This window comes from Accipiter gentilis, chromosome 34 (genome assembly GCF_929443795.1).
Source record: "Accipiter gentilis chromosome 34, bAccGen1.1, whole genome shotgun sequence".
Classification (NCBI taxonomy): domain Eukaryota; kingdom Metazoa; phylum Chordata; class Aves; order Accipitriformes; family Accipitridae; genus Astur; species Astur gentilis.
The window spans coordinates 7,552,975-7,573,174 of NC_064913.1; the positions used below are offsets into that span (position 1 = coordinate 7,552,975).

At 37.7% G+C, this 20,200-nt stretch overlaps 2 protein-coding genes across 15 annotated transcripts in view; one reads left to right on the forward strand and one right to left on the reverse strand.

Annotated features, from left to right (window-relative positions):
• ACSS3 (acyl-CoA synthetase short chain family member 3) overlaps positions 1-16,585 on the forward strand; it is a 92,108-nt gene extending 75,523 nt beyond the window's left edge. For 2 of the 5 annotated variants that reach the window (XM_049791975.1, XM_049791976.1), the window contains 5 exons: positions 8,973-9,054; positions 10,024-10,146; positions 14,201-14,300; positions 14,380-14,555; positions 14,852-16,583. In XM_049791975.1, the coding sequence (XP_049647932.1) occupies positions 8,973-9,054; positions 10,024-10,146; positions 14,201-14,300; positions 14,380-14,555; positions 14,852-14,917 (547 nt within the window). In that variant the 3' untranslated portion in view covers positions 14,918-16,583. Of the gene's footprint in view, positions 1-8,972; positions 9,055-9,748; positions 9,976-10,023; positions 10,147-14,180; positions 14,301-14,379; positions 14,556-14,851 lie in introns of those variants that run through there. The other 3 variants (XM_049791972.1, XM_049791973.1, XM_049791974.1) reach the window with 3 other exon arrangements.
• Positions 16,586-19,978: 3,393 nt separating this feature from the next.
• Positions 19,979-20,200, reverse strand: part of PPFIA2 (PTPRF interacting protein alpha 2) — a 594,728-nt gene continuing 594,506 nt past the window's right edge. For all 10 annotated transcript variants that reach the window (XM_049791955.1, XM_049791956.1, XM_049791957.1 and 7 more), the window contains one exon: positions 19,979-20,200. Coding sequence is in view for 1 of the 10 variants with exons in the window: in XM_049791951.1 (XP_049647908.1) it covers positions 20,172-20,200 (29 nt within the window). In the remaining 9 variants the exon portion in view is untranslated.

Genomic DNA, 20,200 nt, shown 5'->3' on the forward strand with positions numbered 1-20,200 from the left:
AAAATATGGTGTACCATTTTAGAAAAAAACCACAAGCATTTGCTTTATCTGCAGCATACGTGAGTTGAGAAATATTCCTCAGTATTTCTTGGATAGGAGAGTGGCCACACACTGCCTACAATACCAGCTGTGCAAAAGCGGTGTGATGCTGCTGCTCTTCGTTATTTTTATCCCAGTCTAACTCCCTGTAAAGACTACTGGGGGCTGCTTGAGGCCTTTGGTGCTCATAAGTTTAGTATTTAAAATATGCTTGCAACAGAGTTTTTTAAACTTTAATTTTATCCTGCAGGAGTCAAATACTTTAGATAAGTAATTCTTACTCCTAATTACTCCATCTTTCTGCCCCAAGTATGTTCTTTTCTTTACTCATCTACCAACTGATACCTGGGTTTTTTTTATATAACCATCATCTGTGCCTTTTAGAAAGATTTTTGCTGACAAGAACTCTCATACAGGCTAATTTACCTAGACAACACAATAAACTTTTTGACTTCACAAGTCTCTCAGGATAAAGTAATCAAATGCAGTGTCACAACATTTGTGATGAAAGGACAAGGGAAAATGAAGACGACTGCAGCTTGTGAGAGTGTGCTTATATGAATTGTTTCTAAATTTACATTTTTTTTGAGATAGAATCTTTGGACATGAAAGATAATTAACCGAGGATTTATTCTGAAGAGAAAATGATAGCAGCAATGACCTCCGCTTCCATTAGTAAGACCAGTCTGATTTAGTGACACACTTCTGCTTGCATTGTTCTCACCTGCCTGTAATTAATACACACTTGAAAATGTGTGTGTGTGTATGTAATCATGATTAGCCATGAGAATTTTTAAAGTTATCTGTTCTCATAAGGAACATTAGCAAAAAGAAATCCAATTTAAATTCCAGTGCAGTGGGAAACTCAGTTTTGCTCTTGTACATTATAAAGATCACAAACCCATTTCGTTTTTTTTATGAAGCAGTTGTTGGCACTGTCTCATTGGCTAGCATTATTCTTTATGTTCACTCACAACAGCAAGGGGACTACATTTGCTATATACTTATCCTATCCAGAGAGTAATGCCTGTCAGTAAATTTCCTGGTAGACCCTAGTTACATTTCCTCTAGTGTTTGTATAGTTAATTTTGTGCCATAGTAATGGAGGTTTATGGGATAAGTACTTACAAATTTGTTTTACTGATAAATATTTGTGTTCCATATTCAGAAAGAGGTAAGACAATGTAGATAACATCATACGGCAATTCTGAAGTGCTTTGCTTGTGTTGGTTAAATTGCATTTAAGAATAGTGACTGCGCGAAAGGTGCTGCAGACCATTAATGTTGTGGGGGTTTTTTTGTGAATTTGGGATTAGTGGAGGAAGAGGAAGGAAACTTATAATGTTCTGTCAATAGTTAAAATGATTGAAATGATGACCCACCCCATTTTATATAGAGTAAAATCATGCAAAACTTTCTGTACAGTGCCCTAAGAGTGTAAAGTATTGAAAAATAATATTTATTCATGAGGTTTTATAAAGAAAGGGTCATGATAAACTTAGAGCTTTTCATAATTTTAGATTTTAAGTTAGCTGAATAGAAATGTGACAGGAGTTTGAAGCAAATACCATAAAGTTAATATCCTTTAGTGGAAGAGCTATTGTTCAGAATCAAGCAACCTATTCATAGTTTCACTATTTGTGGTACTGTGTTCAATCTTTATACAGTATTTAGAGAGGAAATAGACGTTCAATAAAAAGCTTACTTATTTCTTATAATGCATTCAAAAAAATAAAATCATTGTCTACATGGAAGTCTGAAGCAACCTGAAGCCAGGAATGTAGTCATTAAGATGCACAATAGAAATGCTAACCAAAAGAGCTTAAAGGAAAGAAAAGGGAAAGAAAAAGATGTAATCTTTCGTAGCACAGCATAGTACCTCGGTATTCCATTAAAGAAAATAAAGAAAAATCTTGTAAGACTTGATGGATCAGCATTTGGGCATTCTGACTTGGGATATGCACATGAGAGAGGTCACAGCTCTTGTTTGCACTCTTCCCTTTCGCAGGAAGAAGAGGAGGCCGGGTGGCAATGGCAGTGTTTTTAGATAAGGAAAGCGAAGGGAGACTTCATCTGAAGCCAGGAGAGGGATGTATAGCCTTAGCTCAGAAGGCAGATGGTTAGATAGAAGCTACCTGAGATGCCAAAATAGCCACTGAAGATCTTATCATTACATGGTGTCTCAGTAATGAATGTTGTCAGTTTTTCTCTTTTTGTAAGTGTGACACTATTGCTGTTCTGTGCTTTTAAAAGACTCTATACTTTTATCATTAAGTTTTATCCAATGGTAAAAACCCAAGACTCAATATTCTGAGAATTCCTTCTATGAATGTAATAATGCCCAAAATTCAAGTACTAAGATGTGCTAAGAAATGTCTCTCTTTGTCATATGTGATTGTTCTAGACTGTCTGAAGGGGATTAAGCTGTATCTCCATTGCCTGAGTTGTTTTTATTTTTTGTCATTTTAATTATGTGCTTTGCCATTTTGGAAGCAGTGTTTAATTTGTTGTTGGGTTTTTTTTAATATAAAACAAATTAAAAATTTACATAAGATAGCAGAAAATTAAAGGCAACCCAACAAAGGACATGTTGCAGACTGGTCTGAGTAGCTTGGCCCCAAGGAAGATTGCTGGAGGGAGAAAAGCGTTGCTTGCAGAATCATGTAAAGCAAGCGTGTCATCCTGCACAGACCACTTGCAATGCATTCTTGTAAGTAAAGGCCATACAGTTAGGAACAGTGAAAAGTTGCTAGATTTAGAAGATGAAGGACTGTGCCCTAGAAAGCAGTGACTTTCAGAGGAGCTTTTTACGTTACAGTGGATAAACCTCTGAATACACAAGATCTTTGAATGGAATGTAGCTGCTAGTATGACTAAGGCAATATGATTCCTTGTTATTCAGTAGGGAAACTGAAAAGGAGCTAATATTACTATCTGTGGATATGATGTTAGAAAAACCATTAATGCATTATGTTCAGTTTTTATGGCCATATTTCAAAAGACTATTGAGAAAGTGACTGGGTTTTAGAGAAGATATGAAAGAGAGTGACTTGAGTGCTGGAAAGTTTGGCTTAAAGAAATTTACAGATTAACTTGTGGTATGTAGTTCATCCAAGATCAGGTAAATGATAACTTTATCAAGGTCAGGAAATACCTACAGGACAAAGAAATCTCTGAGAGTTGGCTGTTTAATCTGGCATAAAGAGATTGGAAGCTGAAGCTAGATATATTCAGATGAGAAATAAACCACAGTTTTAACAGTGAAAGTATTAAACCGTTGGAACAACTTATTTGGAATAGGGTGGTTTTCTTTGACACCTCTAGGTCAAACCTGCATATCCATTTTAACCAAAAGTTACAAGATTGAGGCAGGATTTAGTAGATAGCATCCTTTAGCCTGTGTTACATGGGAGGTCAGATTAGATGATCATGAAGAATCTGTGCAAAAATTTTCTCTCCCTGCCAGCCTTCCACGTTTATCAGCTTTGTCTTTTCCCTTTATGAGTGAAACAATGAGTAGGACTTTCAATTTGAGAGCAATTTGGCCCAAGATAGGTTTTCTAACAGGTCTCTGGCTGAGTACGTGCGAGTAGCATTTGAACTTTCTTTACTTTTAGCTTTTTCCAAGCTCTTTCACTAGTTTTTGATGGCTTTCTCTCTTCCCACTAAACTATTTTTTTTCTGCAAAATCCACACTGAGACCAACTACTTTTGTGACCCTTTTCAGCTAACTAAAATAGTGCTTCATGCAGACTGATGAATGTTTGAGATTCTCTACTCTTCTCTTACCTCTTCTCCACCCCTTTTCCTATGCTGTTGTTCCTAGTGTCTGAAAAAGCTTCTAGATTCCAGATGGCTTTAGAAGTTGCAATCAAAAATTTTTTTGAGTGATGTTTATGCACAGCACTACATAAATTCTGAGTAATAATATAGCTGCCAGTCAAGATGATTTAGCTCCATTCACAAGCCCAAACTCATTTAACAATGGCTTATACTTGCTTTGACTGGCTGTAATGAACAGCCTGTGAGTACCATTGTCTACCATAAAATAAAAGGATGTTTTTTCGGAAACTCAGCAAGGTAGCATCTCTAATAGTTTTTGACTTTCATTTGTACTTTCAGAAATCTGCTTTTTTGTGTAAATTATCTTTTGAGTGCTGTGTCTATAATTGCTTTGTTCCATCAAAAAGAAATCCTACGCCATTTTGATGAGTGGCATCCTGAAAGGATGTGACACATGGAGTCAGACTTTCTTGGGCTAAGCTATAGGTGGGCTGTTCTGTGTAAGGTCAGCCACCGTTGTATGAAATAAATGAACTGTGAACCAATGCTTAAAAAACAGATAATGATTGTCATTTAAAATTCTCTAGCAGAAAACAGTTACTGTGAAAGTACTTCAGACTTTTTTTGTGATGCTGCCAAGCTCACCTAATCTGTCTTAGTTTCTCCAATTTATAATGAAATTACCTTTTTATCTTTGTAAAATGTAACCAGAGTGGATCCTTGCAAAATGAACCCATATAATTTACATCATTAATTTACACAGTTGTCCTGGTTTCAGCTGGGATAGAGTTAACTGTCTTCCTAAACCACGACAACAGTTTACCTAGCTTTCCTGATGCTGTTCTAAATGTATTCAACCTTGAAGTGAGAAATGGACCTGGATCTGTATTCCTGTAGTACTATAATTGTCATCTTAATTTCGCTGGAGTAAATGGAGAATAGCATCATTTATACTGCTGATGTTGTACTGGCATGAGTGAGATCAAAATTCAGACCTATACATCTTTTTTGAGGTTTGCAATCCAAAGGTAAACTTTTCTCAAGTTCACATGTTTTGATTCAGCTCGGTGTAGGTTTTTTGGCTTGAACCTCAGCTTGGGTTTGAAGCTGCCTATTTTGCTAGTTAAACAGGATGAGTTGACTGTAGTTAGACTGATCCAATATAGTTGGTAACACATTCATATTTTAGAAAAAGCTGGCAGGCTTGTCTTGAATTTGTATTTGTTGAAGCTTGTGACTGTCCCCTCCAGAAGGAGGAAGCAATGAGGAGATAGAAGACGCTACCAGAGTTATGACAATATGAAAAATCAAAGCAAGAATAGTGTAAGGGTGGGCTTATCTTGGAACTAATAGTAGATGCAAAGGCTCAGCACTGACTGGGTTCTGGCTTGGCATGCAGCATGAGAGAAGGTAACAGATAGCTAGAGAAATACAGTAAATATGGCCCAAAGGGAAACCAAGCAAAGCAACTTCTTTGTGTGTTGTGGAAATGATGATGAAGGAACCTACCTCCTCCTGTCTTGGTCTTCTGTGGTCCTGTCACTTGTGAAAGCAAAGCAGGACCATCTCTGGGGCAATCATGCTTACTTATGCATACCTGGCATTTTTTGGTCAATATATCCTCTTAATAAAAATAACCCCAAAAGGCCTTGAGCATCAACTCAGTTTTTGGACAAAGAGGCAAGAGTTTTTCAATACAGAACTTTTGTAGGTGTGTGTTGTTTCCTAGGGAAAATAGACCCAAAGCCAACATCTCAAAATGTTCCTTTATTATGGGGGGGTTGAGGAAAGGAAGAGGTGTTTGCTTTCAGGTTGCCATTATATTCTGACTGTCTCATTTTCTCTCTTTGGCTCCTTGCACATAATTATGATCCAGTTTTGCTCTCTTTGGAATTCATGGCAGCATTCCCACTGAGAGCAGTGGGATGGAGGTATTTTTGGCTCTGGGCATTTTAATTCTGATGTCCTAGCAAAAATTCCAATACATGTAATTATGTTCTGGCAAGCTGAATCCTACATTTATTAATTTTATTAATTATTTGTGTTTGCACAGCACCTAGAAATTCTAGTCAGTCATAATGCCAAGAACTTTACCATCACAGAAGAATTGTATGTGCTTATTGCTCTGGAATTATTTTGCCTGAAAGATGGACACATGGAAGATGGCATTCAGTTTTTGCTTTGTAGATGGAATGGAGTCCAAACTGCAAATAATCTTTTACAGAAAGCCCTGGAAGCACATTTTCAGATTGTGTCTGTATTGTGCTATGATTTGCACTATGGACATACCTGTAGTAGCCAGTAGTTTAGCAGTCTGGTTTCCATAGACTTACGAAATATGCACTGTGCATGTACTTATCAATGCAATTTTCCTTTAAAAAAACCCAAACACTGTGGCCTCCCCCCCCCCCCCCCCCACCGCCAAAAGAAAAAAAAAATCACCCCCAAAACAAAAAAAACCACAACAAAAACCAAACAACACCAAATGGTGGGAGCAGGAATTATATTTTTGGTGATATGTTACATATTTCTGGGTTTAGATTTCTAAACACTTGCAGTTACAGAAAGGAAAGTGCTTCTCTGATTTCAGCAATGAAATTGGTTTTTCTGTTTAATGACTAACCGCAAAGTACTGAATAGAGCTGTGGAGAAATTATTAAGGACTTTGTCAATATGAATTGTCCTTTCTCTCCCATCACAAGGATGCTTCAGACTGTTAAATAAATTTAAGTGCAAAATGTGCAGTGTCTGAGGCCGTTACGAATTGCTGTGCTATTAGCAACCAGGCAACAACCATAGTAACTACCATTCTGTAGTGGTTTTTCTTGAATCTAAGCAAGAGATTTTTCTTTTGAACTCGTACATACACAGACACCAGGATCAATATATTGTTTTTCTAATTTATTTTTTTCCAAGGCAAATACTCTATAGGTCACGTTTGTGTATCGCGAAGATGCGTACTAAGCTTGAAAGGCGTAAAATAGGCCAGTGAGTTCCCGCCAGATGGGCAGAAGCCAACCTGCCCTCCTGCAGCCTGGGTGACTCCCTGGGAAGTGTCTTGCCATTTCTGGCCTTGCTTTAACCATGCTTTGAGGGAAGGTGATTTATAGAATGTGTTGAGCCAGAACCCTCAGAGAAAGTAGTAATCTTTATAGTAGTATATTCTATTATGCTAATTGAGCTGAATTAAACTGAAAAAAACTTGGGATTGTAAAAATAATGGATTTGAATCATTACTAGATGATATGGTCTTTTCAGTGTAGCTTGTACTATTTACAGCTGTGCTGCTTTCAGCTGGGATAGAGCTAATTGTTTTCCTAGTAGCTGGTTCGGTGCTGTGTTTTGAGTTCAGCGTTATCAACATTCTTTGCATGCTGATGTTTTCGGTTGTTGCTAAGTCATGTTTAGTCTAAAGTCAAGGATTTTTCAGCTTCTCAAGCCCAGCCAGTGAGAAAGCTGGAGAGGTACAAGAAGTTGGCAAAGGACAGAGCCGGGGCAGCTGACCCAAACTGGCCAACGGGGTGTTCCATACCATGGGACATCATGCCCAGTATATAAACTGGGGGGAGTGGGGGCAGGGGATCGCCACTCAGGGACTAACTGGGTTTTGGTCAGCGGGTGGTGAGCAATTGCCCTGCGCATCATTTGTACATTCCAATCCTTTTGTTACTACTGTTGTCATTTTATTAGTGTTATCATCATCATTATTAGTTTCTTCTTTTCTATTAAACCGTTCTTATCTCAACCCATGTGTTTTACTTCTTTTCCCAATTTTCTCCCCCATCCCACTGGGTGGGGGGGGAGTGAGTGAACGGCTGCATGGTGCTTAGTTGCTGGCTGGGGTTAAACCACGACACAGCAAATTTAGGTTAAAAAAAAAGTGTGTGTGTGTATATATATGTATATATAAATACATATATAAAAACTATTATCTTGGTAAATGTGGAGTTAGAAATGTCCATGTCACTGCGCTGGTAGCACCTATTCTTGTGACCTGAATGTCATAGGAGACTTGTAATGATACTGGTATTGCTACACTGCAGAGGTGTGTTTCAGTGCTAGAGAGAGATGTTGCCTTCTGGTGTCACAGGGACATTACTGGAGTAGAAGATAAAATACCCCTGGCTAAAGATTTGCTGGTTAGGTATGCAGGCATATGCTAGTAAAACCTCTATAAGGCATGTATGATTCTATCTGTATAAATAAGCTTGCTTGCATGATCATTATCCCTCTGTTACTAGGGTTAAGCTTCATAAAATTTGTGTTGATATCCCCGAATATGTGTGTCTTAGGCAGTTCAAGTAAGCTGTGTTCAACTCTATCAGACCTTTGAAGGAAGAAGCAACCACCTTCTTTGTTAGCTGAGACTTCTGTAGCTTCTCTTCTTCTGGCAGATATGTATGTGGAGTGTCCCATATTCTGTCGTCCCGGTGTCCTTGACTGAAGAATGAGTGTATAATATGCATTGAAAACTCAGCAAATAAACCCATCCAGAATTTTAGAGCTTCACTTCTTAAAAAAAATAAAAATAAGTCCAGTTATTTTAGAAAGTTCTAAAAGTGACTTGTATCAATATACTTTCAAAGAACTCCAATAATTCCAATAATATTATGCACAGTTTAAATAAAGAAAAGCATTTTTGTTCCGATTCTCATGACTGAAGTCATTTGAGTTATATCTCTTTACAGAAACTGAAGATCTGTGTGTCTGATAATTCAATTAATATATCTATGCATGTGTGAGTGTGTATGTGTGTTAGAGAAAGAGATACTTGTAATAACAAAGTTGTCTGTATCATAGCATATATGCACATGTTTCTGACATACTTTTTCCTTGGAAATGTTGAAAGCTGGTTGCTGATAACATATTTATAGTACGGTATATAGTGTTCACTAGACCAAATGTTTTACTGAATACCAGAGATGCTTATGTTATATATAAGGTATGGCCTGGATACAGTTCAGAGCTATATGCATGTGATCACAATAAATATATGGTCTTTGTGATCTGTTACCAGCATATTATTAAGCTGTTTTCTGATTGTATAGCCAATGACTATTTATTTGAATATGAAGTATGAATGGAGAGCATGAGTAGTACCTGTTATATCTGTGTTTCTTACTACTTCCCTCTGCTCTTTTTAATTTAAGGTTGCCTTTGCCTCCTGGAGCATTCTCAGGTCTTTGGGAAAATCAGGAAATGTTCCAGAAGTTATATTTCCAAAAATTTCCAGTAAGAATTACAAAATGAGTTATATAAACTTTTGGTAATCCTGTAGAACTGAATGATAGTAGATTTAAACTGGATAATATACAAAATTATCATATCTTATTTTAATGGGAGATCTTTGATATATGTTATACACTTAAAAACACTTCAAGGTAAAACTTTCGTCATCCATACTTTAAGCTTTTGGGCACACTTCTTTTTTTTTTTAAGATCTGAAACAGAAGTAGTAAACTGCAAGCTCCTGAGCCTAAAAGTTGTTTCATGTCATTTGATCTAATAAGAGAAACAAGCCTCGCAACCTTAGACTAGCATAGCTTCAAATATGCTACTGCTGTTGACGTGCAGTCATTCTAACTTAGTATCAGTCCAAAATACACATTTGCTTACTGTGCACCTAAATACATTGAAGGCTCCTTACTGCATTAATTATGTTTCCTTGTCAGATTGACTATCCAAGGACTGGCTTCTTCCTTTCCTTACAGGAATAGATAGATTGGTCCTATGTGAATTTCCAAAATGGAAGCTTTGCCTCAATGAAGGTAAATGAGTGAATTGATCAGGCAAATTATTTTTTATGTGCACTTGCATGGTGATGATGATGATGTATATTTGGATCCAGCGAACAGGAATATCCTTAGGAGCAATTTGACAACTGTCATTGTATTGTAACCATTCCATTCTCCTTGTGTCGATTCAGGCAACATCCTTCTCCAAGCTGTCAGGGATCAAAGTAAGCAGGTTTATGTGTTGACTTCTGTTCTGTCTTAACAAAGACTACAAAACCTTTCTGGAAAGGGAGCTGCATGGTATATTATGATGTAAGAATGGTGAAAAATATTACAGAATTAAATCTTTCAGGCACGAAAGCTGTATTTCATTTGAAACAATCAGTTTTGCTTGTTGGTTTCATGAGAGATGAATGGATGTTCCTAGTACTATTTCTGAGTTTATTTTTGGTTGTGTTGTGTTTAGGGATATTATGATACCATGGATGCAGGTTATATGGATGAAGACGGCTATTTATATGTCCTGTCTCGAGCTGATGATGTGATCAATGTTGCCGGACACAGAATTTCAGCAGGCGCAATTGAAGAGGTTAGTGTTGCCTGACAGTAAAATAGAAGAGTGAAAGATGAATAAAGAAAGCTGAGACTGAAAATCTCACAAACTCTCTCATTTTCTTTCTGCTTTCTTTGATTGCATTTCCACCGGTACTTTTAAGCAAAACACTATTTGTTTCAGGTCCTTCCTGTTAAGGTGCTTTCCAGTACCATAATAAATTTAGTCAACAATAAGCAGTTTGTACCCTGGGATTGATAAGAGAGGCATGATTTGATATTTGAAGGTGGAGTTAAGGGGCAATATGGTAGCATGGGAAGCGTTCCTGTAAGCGCTGATAACATATTTGTTTGGGAATACATTAAGATAATGTAGGGTCGGTGTGCCAAGTAGTTTCACCAGCTACTGTAGTTACTTAGGAGTAGAAACTTCCTTTCCTAAAATACAGATTTTAGTTGTGGGTTTTTTTAAAGAGCTTGGTGTTGGCTGAATTCTTTTCACATAGACTGGCATCCAGTGCTTTTTCTTGATTTGAAGAGTTTCCTTCACAGTTTCTTGAGACCTGTTTTGTCTCTTATTGTATGAGCAGTGTTAAATGAACAATGAAAATTTCTGTAAAACCCCCCTGCTGTTAAATTGAAAGTATTAATGTAATACCCATTCAACTCAAAAAGTTGAAAATAGTGCAGTTCATAATAGTATCTGAATTTCATATCATTGTTCACTCGCCTCTCTGGAACCACTGTGATTGATTGCCAGTTACAAATTTCCCTGATGACATATCAATTGCTTATTCAGGGAGTATAGGAAAAGGTGTGCTGGGCACGTACAAGGGAAAAATACACTTTTAAGAATTCAGAATTTAACTGTTCACTGAATCCCAAACTAATCTGTTAGTCATTTTTTTGCTTTATAGTGTCTGTTAGCCTAGTGACTATTTTTTTAAAAGGCTAGAAAACTTAAAAGAGGATAGAAGACATTCTGATTACACAGAAGTGAACAAATTCAGGTAAACATAGGCAATCCTTTGAGGATCGGTCAGCCAGGGAGCTGAACCAGCTGCTGCCCTGACTTGGGTCTATGGAGACATAAAGGTGGTTTTCAGTCCACTTAAACCTCTTTCCCTTTGAAGTCAGTTTTCTGTGTTGCTCTACTAAAGCGCGGCAGAGAATCTCATCCCCACCCCTGACTGCTCGACTGCTCGGGGGCTGAGCTGGGCGTTCTTTCTTCACTTTAGGCTGAATCTGAAGCTCCTTTAACAAATGACGAATTGAATCCCCTTCTCAGCTGTATTACCTTTGTATCCATCATCCCAAGCTCAGTGTCTGTTTTTCTCCCTGCTAGTTAGGTCTTTTCCCTAGAAGCAAAAAAATTTTCATCGCTACAAAATTCTAGAAGCTTTCCTATTCACCTTTTGAACAAAGCTAAAAAACAAGAGTGTTGTTAATGCATGCACAGCAAATTGCTAGTTAAATGGGAAAGTATTAACAAGATGGCAGTTAGCTCTTCAGTAAGATCAGTAAATACAGAATTAGAGGTTCATTGAATCGCCATCTAATTAAATGACAGTCACCTTGTTGAGCAAGTATATTGTCTGCATTTACATTATAGCTGCATTACAAGCTTAACAAGCTTTTCCTTAGTGCTTTCACTAAGAATTTCAGCTTTACTATGTTCCAAACAATTAGTTTCTTTGTCTAAGGTATCTTATTAGTATCATTGGAGCTCCATGTTTACTGCAGTGCAGTAGGTGTTACTGTTTACCTTGCCAATCGGTGAATGTTAGCCATTAGGGTAACCTCAGCTTGTGTTGATCTATCCATCTCTTTTGTCTGTATATCTATGGTGTCCCTGCTTGCCTTGTCTCTGAAAAAACCCAAATCAATTCTTGCCTATCTGAGGCAACAGACTTGAAATTGAGGAATTTAGCATGAGAAATCCTTTTTCCTATGTTTTTGTGAAAAACTATAGTTACTCTAGTTGTAGACCTTACTAGTCTACGTTTCCATAATTCATTGCCTTTTCTTCTTTTTTTTTTTTCTGTTGTTCTTGGGGGGGGGGCTATATATGTCAATCAAGTTGCTGTGGTCAGGATCGAGAAGTCAGAGCAGGAAAGAATGGGTATTTATAGCAGGAAATGGAATGCATTACTGAGGCTCTGGACTAGAAGTGACCGAAGAGCGTAAGTCTATGCGATGCATTGAAATATGATGGAGATTTGGAGTTGCTAAGATTCATTCCTGTATGATTTGTCAGTTTGGATATAATGACTTCTGGACAAAGTAGGCTGCATCTGAGTTCAAATGTACTTACGGATATTTAACTTCAGCATTTTTGCAGCAGGCTCCTCTGCCCTTCTAGGTCTGGGATAAGCGTTGCCAGAACTAACTCCAGTCTGTTGCACTTGCTGTTCTAGATATGGCTTGTGTACATCCCATTTAATTCCTTTGAAAAATAGAGTTTCAAAGGGGTGCGTAAAGAGTCATGCTTTTGTACTTTGATAGGGTATGCCTCTACTATTAGCTAAGTGTTTCCCATTTGCTTTTTTTGTAACACGGGTCATTTCTAGGATTGTCGTTTGTGAAATAAGTATAGCTTCCGTCAAACAAGCATGCGAGTAACATCTTGTGCAGATTTTTTTGCTAAAAACTAGTTGGTGTGTGTTGTAGTGACCACGGGACAGAGATCCAGTTTCTCCTTCCTGTTTTGACTACAGATCTTAAGGATGGTGAAATCTGTTTTGAGGATGGGTTATGGGAGACCCTTTGAATTGTTTCTTCCACCATTGGTTTCACAACCAGGTCACACAAGAGCCTTCATTTTGTTAATTGGAACAACAATGATTAAGCTTTCCATTCCTTCAGGTTTTTTTCTCCTGTCTTCTCTGTACCTTTCCTGTTGTCTTCTTCATGCTCACGCCATTGTATGAGTAGCCAATGCAAATGTGGTGTTCCTACTTAATTAAAAAAACCCCAACAAGCCTTTATTCTTAAAACGTCTTTTAGTTAGTCTTCCTCTCAATCATCCCACTGCCTTTGATTTGACAACCAGCATGTGAAGATCTGCTATTAGCAAACACATCATCCTTGTATGCACAGATAAATTAATAATTACGAGGCCTCTGTATTGCCTTTGTGTAGGGTCATGTTAGGTCCTCTTTGGGGTTGAGTAGAGAGGACATGTTGAAAGCACTGTTGACAGCAAGATGCCCCAAGGAACACTCATATCTACATGAAAAGAGCCAGTACCTTTGGAAGAGTATGCACAACTGCTGGTATCTTAAGTCCAACTTTGTCCCAGGGTTGGTGACACACATCTCAGTATGTACTGAGACTTCTTGGTGACTTTTCTCCAGGAAATGAGAACTTGAGCTGGCTAATTGGAAAGAAAAGAGAATCTTCTCACTTTTTTTCCTAAAGGAGAGTTTAAGATATTAGTGCTACTGTCTGTCACTTGTATAATAGTGTAAATGTGTAGCAGGAAGGAGGGGACTCTTGTTTAATTCCCTTTTTTGTCTAAGGAGGCTGAGACCCAGCGTTTCCAAGAGTGAGCTGAACTAGGCTAGCTGCAAGCTGAGGTTGGGCTTGTGTTGCTTTTTGGTTGGAACTATGCCTTTGTGCAGCAGAGAATTGAAAAAGACAGGATTCAGAGAGCATGAACCAATATACTTTACAGCCCTGTAGTAGGAGTGCTGCTGTGGTTTTGGTCCTTACTCCACACACTTAACTTCATGTTATTCGTAATATTAGACTAATGTTATTTGTTCCAGCAAAGATCTCACTAATAAAACCAAAGATGTGATACCCTACCAAAGCTGTCAGGAAATCACCTTTGTTTTGTTCTATATTTGTATCTTGTGTTACTGTAGTTTTTATTTCTCATGCTTGTTTGAAAACTACACGTGTGTATGAAAGTATACACACATGTGCATCTGCAGTGTGTAATTGGAATCCTGAGGTGTACTGATTAAATACTTCTTGCTGTCAAAATGTAGGCAATAAGATTATTTTTTATGTCGATGCCTATGGAATTTTTCACTGAAATGTTCAGTTATTATTAGTTCAGTTTAGTGTTGTTTTCTGTCCCTCAGTGTGTTCTCCTCCATCACGCTGTGGCAGACTGTGCTGTTGTGGGCCAGGAGGATGCTTTAAAAGGACATGTTCCATTTGCGCTGTGTGTACTGAGAGAAGGTGAGAGCTCGCTCATGCTGATGTTACTTAGACTTGCAAAAGTCCCAGAAAAGGTAAAGTATGTGAACTTCTTCACTAGGTGTAAAGACAGAAGAGGAGAAGATTTTGGAAGAGGTTGTTGAGCAGGTTCGAACGAACATTGGTCCAGTAGCAGCTTTCCAGAAGGGGGTGTTTGTGAAACAGCTACCAAAAACACGCTCTGGCAAGATACCACGTTCAGCTCTTTCTGCACTTGTCAGTGGAAAGCCCTATAAGGTAAGCTGGAGATGTATGCTTTAATGAATTAGACACATATGCACATCAAAGACACAACATCACAGTTTCGATTCTCTAGACCATTCTGCAACTGGTCCGTGACTTCAGGTAGTACATTGTATTTTACTTCTACTGTAGCTTACCCAAAAGATTTTTTTGTTCCAGAGCTTTCCAGATACTTTTTTCTTGATTGCTTTTGATGGCTAGATTTAGAAGATTCTCTGAATGAAATTCTGTTTTACTGTTGAAGGACCACAATCTACTATTACATGCTTCTGTTTATTCTTCCTTTTCAGATAACACCGACCATTGAAGATGCTAGTGTGTTCAAACACATTGAAGAAGTGCTAAAGAAAAATTAAATGGGATAATAATGTTGATAACAAACGTGTCAGTTACTGAAGTACAGAAAGAGACTTTCTGTTAGGAAATACCACATTTTAAAAACTAGTAATGATTTGGGTCTAAATTTTTTTACTTCAGAAATGTTCCTCTGTTCTTTGCCATATTGTCACAGCCAATGAAGCGTACTAAAGTCTCTGCATTTTGTCATTATATGCTGATATTAAGATTGCTAAGAATTACAAATTGAATTAATACATTTCTATAGCCTTAAAGGGAAGGAGTCACTGGATTATCTGTCTCGTATGAAGTCATATAACCTTACATTTCAATCCATTATTGTATAATGTGACCGGTAACTTGAGTTTGGCTAAAACAGTTTACAAAAGGTAAGTCATGAAGTGAGGACAGTAATAAATAGGAATTCCACTGTGAAAAGTATTGCAGACATAAATTGTCCTCACTTCTAAATTATGAGCCTTTATATCTTTTAAATTTTTATAAATTTTAAAATTAGTTTTCTTGATCCACTGTTGTTTTTTCCTAAGTCTTTCTGCTATAAATTAGATTCCTGTAATTTTTTTACTCAATAACTTTGTGAAGTGTCTTTTTTGTAGAATGATAATTTCTGGCTTTCAAATCTGTGAAAATCTTGATTTCTCCATAGTAATATTCAATAAAACCAATGTATTTTAAATGAAGGCAGGCATTTACCCTTTGCATTTTCTGAGAATTTGGTGGTTGTGGCTTGTATCACTTATGGTAAGGATAACCAGAATGTGCTTTTGCTGACATAATCAGACGTTTCAGGCTCACCGAGCTATATATAACCAGGAAATTTAGCAAACAGAGATACTAGGCAGCCCATTCTTGACCTCATAGGCTATTTTATAATAGTTATGGGGTTCTCAACAAAGCAGAGGATGGAGGATACGCTCCCTACATGCACTACTTCTCAAGCTGCAGGTTTTTAATTGAACAATAAATGTAAAAATCCTATGTAAAATACACGTTCACGGAAAAGATTAAAAGCAGAGAAGTTACTCAAACTCAACAACACTTTGCCAAGGAAGAAACAGTAAGCCATATGCAAATTCAGATGATGTTGGTATAAAAGAGAGGTTCTGTGCTTAGGCTAAGCTAAGGTAGAATTTAAGGCTAGACGTATTTTGCTATGGCAGTGTGTCCTCAAAAGAGTCCAGAAATACTGTTACCTCCTGTTGCGTAGAGGTAAGTATAATAGCCCTGTTTGTTAAGGGATAAAATAAACCAGCAGATTGATGTAGGAGCTAAAAGGTGATAGGTGCTAATTAACATGAGCCGTACTCCAGTGTTGCCTTGTGCCTGTAACCTTTTTGTAAAGTCAAATGAGCTCTACCAGCTACATAGGAAATAAATAAAATGTCCATGTGTTTTTTCACTAGGGACTGCATGCAGCCGAGCCAACCGTGTTGAAGCAGGTCATACTGTCAGATAATGAAACAGCCTAGTCTGAGTCTGTGCTGTACTTGTTTTTTGCTAAATAATTGCATAAGGTAGCCACTCTGTTCAGCTATTTAAGTGAAAATCACAATCTGAACAAGGAGTAAAAGCGTTTAAAGACTGAGTAAAGGCTAATGACGTTTTATGGTAGATACGCTAACTATACAGGTTAGTGATGTGTATGTAGGAGTACTTTTGCTCCTCAGAGATGTCCTGAAAACTTTCTTTAAATACTTTTTATATAAGTTGCAGTTAGTTGAAGATATTATTTTCTTCTGGATGGATTATTTAAGTAGCAAGGCTTTAATAGGAGGCCTATGCCAAATAATGGAGTGCTGTGCAGAGACTGCTGAGTATTTTTCAGTTTCACAATGCTACAACTTAGCAACCTACGCTGCATTGCTACAGGGCAAGAGATCGATCTTGGGAGTTGTCACTGATGGTTTTTTTTTTAATATCAGTGAGAAACTACAAGGGTCTTGTCACAGAGAAACTGGCACATTCACAAGGCGCATGGCCGTTGGTTTTTTGTACAATGAAAGCTGGGAAGTATGTTGTGTATGTGTGCTGTAGTTATCCTGGCTGCAGCCATCACACTGTAATTGCAGAAGCAGGGGAGGGGAACTAATTAGTGAGACCACAAGCCCTCTAGTGAAGATTCTGCAATAGGATGTAGGAGAAGAGAATTTATTTCCTAGATCTTGTGTAGTTTTCCCAATGACATCTCATGTTCTTACAGCAGTTTCTCTACTTGTAAGGAAAGGTAACCCATTTTCTAGTTTGGGGCTCCCTTTTTAAGGAAAAGAGAATTAATATCGGACCTTTTAAAGAAAACAAAAACCCCATTAGTAATGGATACTTAGGCACTTACCTTTCTGAGGGGCTATTTGCTCATTAATATTGACAAGAAACAATCATCTGTCCTCTGAACTCTTTGTGAAGAGCTTGAATAGTTAGCATTCTTAGAGTGCCTCCATGAAAAAAATATTTGTAATAACTTCTGCTTTCTGTGGAAGTCTGAGCTTTTTTTAATTTTATTTTATTTTTAAATTTTCTTCCTTTTTTTTTTTTTTTTTTCTTTTTTTATTTTCTGTTTTGGTGGGAATCATTCAAGATCAAGGCTGGGATAAAGGAGAGGGGCAGAATGGTCAGGTGTACTCACTCTGCTCCTGCCCTGGTAATGTGGAGGATTCCAGAAATGCCAAATGTCTCATTCATCAGCATTCAGAAAACCCAGACAAAGAAAGCCACGTTATTGCAGCAGTACAGTATGGAAAAGCAGTTGTTTCACGGGCATTGCTTTTGTTTTCCAGAGGAGCCTTTTGCTGAGGAACTGTGATTGCAGAATGCTTTGTCTGCAGCTTTAGCTTTGTGCCGAGCTGGAGGAAGGGAGGAGGAGTAGTCATTCTTGTGCACGGCTCTGGTGCTGCCCAGCAACCTGGTTATACCATCAAGGAAGAACAAGCCTGCTTAATAAGTGGTAGGAGAGCACTGCTTTTCTTAATTTTATTTTTAGAGAGAAGCAGCACGTGGGTAGATTTGAGTGGTCAGGGAGTTACTGAAACTTGGCTGGAAGAGGTTGATGTAGTAATTATTCCCAGCGTAGTGAAAGGGTTGGCCGGAGCCAACTAGACAACATTTAGAACAGCCACAATTTCTAGCTGTTGAGACTAGAGCTTCAGCTCGTATGGGGGAGACAGGCATGTACTAGGAGATTTTTATATGTGAACCTTAGGTCAAAACTGAAGTCCACAATAATCCTCTTTTTTAAAATACGTTTTTAATTCTTCTGGTTGGTGTTCTTCCACTGTGAAATAATTTGGGGTTGCTGTACTCCTGGGGCAGGATACCTGCAGCTTTGGTTGCAAGGTCTTGCTCATTCTTTGCCCCAACACACCTCATCCCCTTCTGCCCCCTGAATTTGAGCATGAGCTGTGACAGCGTGGGCTGACAAAAGAAATTCTGTAAAATAGGAGCTGGTGTTTACGAGGGGAAGTGTATTCAGAGGATACTGCAACCACTGAAAATGGCGTTTGCGTTGCTTTACTTCGCGACATTCTGGACTAAAATAATCCAAAAGGAGGCTGAGGGAGAAGACGGAACATCAGCAAGGATGTCGGTTAAACCCCAGGCACCGTATGTCAAAGAGCCGTGTCTGTACAGAGCTGTGTGCTAACCCGGGCCATCACCCATCAGCGAGTTCCGTGCTCCCTCTGGTGGCAGATTCTGACCAGTAACGCCATCGTGACTCCCACCTGTTAGTGGCAAAACGTGCTTACACTTAGCTATGAGAAGTATCTGGCATCCAAACTATTTTAATGCTACTACGTACCAAGCTTAATAGACTTATAAACACAAATAGCACTGAATTCTTTTTTATTGACATTGGGGGAGAAAAATCTTTCACCATCTGATTGACTGAAATTTGCCAAATGAAAATAGACAAAACAAATGTTTATGTACGTGCAAACATTGCAGATCAAACTGCTAAAAGAAATAACTAAAAGACAGGTCTTGAGCTAAGATCAAGCAGCAGAAAAATAGCAAATAGGTAAATGACTATTAAGTAGGTCTTACTTTGAAACTTCCCATTTAAACAAAGAATAAACAACAATAACACCACCAAATAAAGCCACAGCAGGTAATAGTTGCTCTTCTAATCTTTATACACTATATATTAATCACTCTGTCTTTCAGTTATTTCCTCTGATAAAACTGACTTCTGTGAAGTCTCAGCAAGGCCATCTTGGCTAAAAGCGTAACGTTAGACAGGAGCCTGTCTAATGCCCTGTTATTATGAAGAAATGGTGGGGTTTGGCTTCTCTTTTCTTTCTTTTTCTTTGTTGACTATATCTGGAAACAAGAATTTGATTCTATGCAAATATTAGATTTAATTTTCCAATGCTGGCTGGTGTCTGAAGATCCTGGAACGAAAAGGTGGCTCTTGGTAAAGCAAGATTCGTCTTGGTCCGCAGGTAACATAGAAGAAAGTTTTTGGTTTTTTGTATAAATCATGTTTTATTAAATTGCTTTTTTTTTTTTTTTTTTTGTAAACAGTTCTTCTGGGTTTATTTGTTTGTTTTTAAGAGGTGAGCCATTATGGTGCTTCTCTATAGATATCTAACATTTCCATTTTGTCTTTAGAGGTCCATTTTGGCTCCAGTTCCAGGTTATGGCATTCTATTATACATCATCAGAGGCAGGTGTTCAGCTTTAAATATTGACAGATTTTCTCAGTAGGAACATGTTGAAGCTTCTAACTCTGCTAAACATATTCATTTGACTGTTACAATCCAAAAACTGTAAAAATGGTGGAATGGAAAGATACAAACAGTATTATTGACACTGTATTGTCAAATGTTTGCACTGAGACCCCATGTACCATAGATTTTATTTTTAAAAAATCATATTTATATCCATTTACATAAGACTTACACATTTTAAAAGAAATACATACACAGTAAATACGTAAATGTCTAGTATTTTACAATAAAACAGATGGAACAATGTAAAAATGAGTGGCTTCATTTGATAAAAGCTTTGGATGTGCACTACTGCCAAATTTCTGATGACAGAGATGCTGAGAGGAAAGGGGGAGGTTGTTTTCTTTTTCCCTTTTTTTTTTTTTTTGGTAGTAATTTAGGTATTTTTTTTATTCTTGTTTTAAACTAACCAATACATGAAAGGAACATCATATCTGTTTGTCTGATAAACCTTATGTGTTCTCTTCCCTATTACCCTGTTCTTGCAGAGAGTTTTAATGCTCTTTTTCCTAAGTAGTGGTAGTGCACTTCAGGTAAAGTAGAAGAAAGAGATGACAT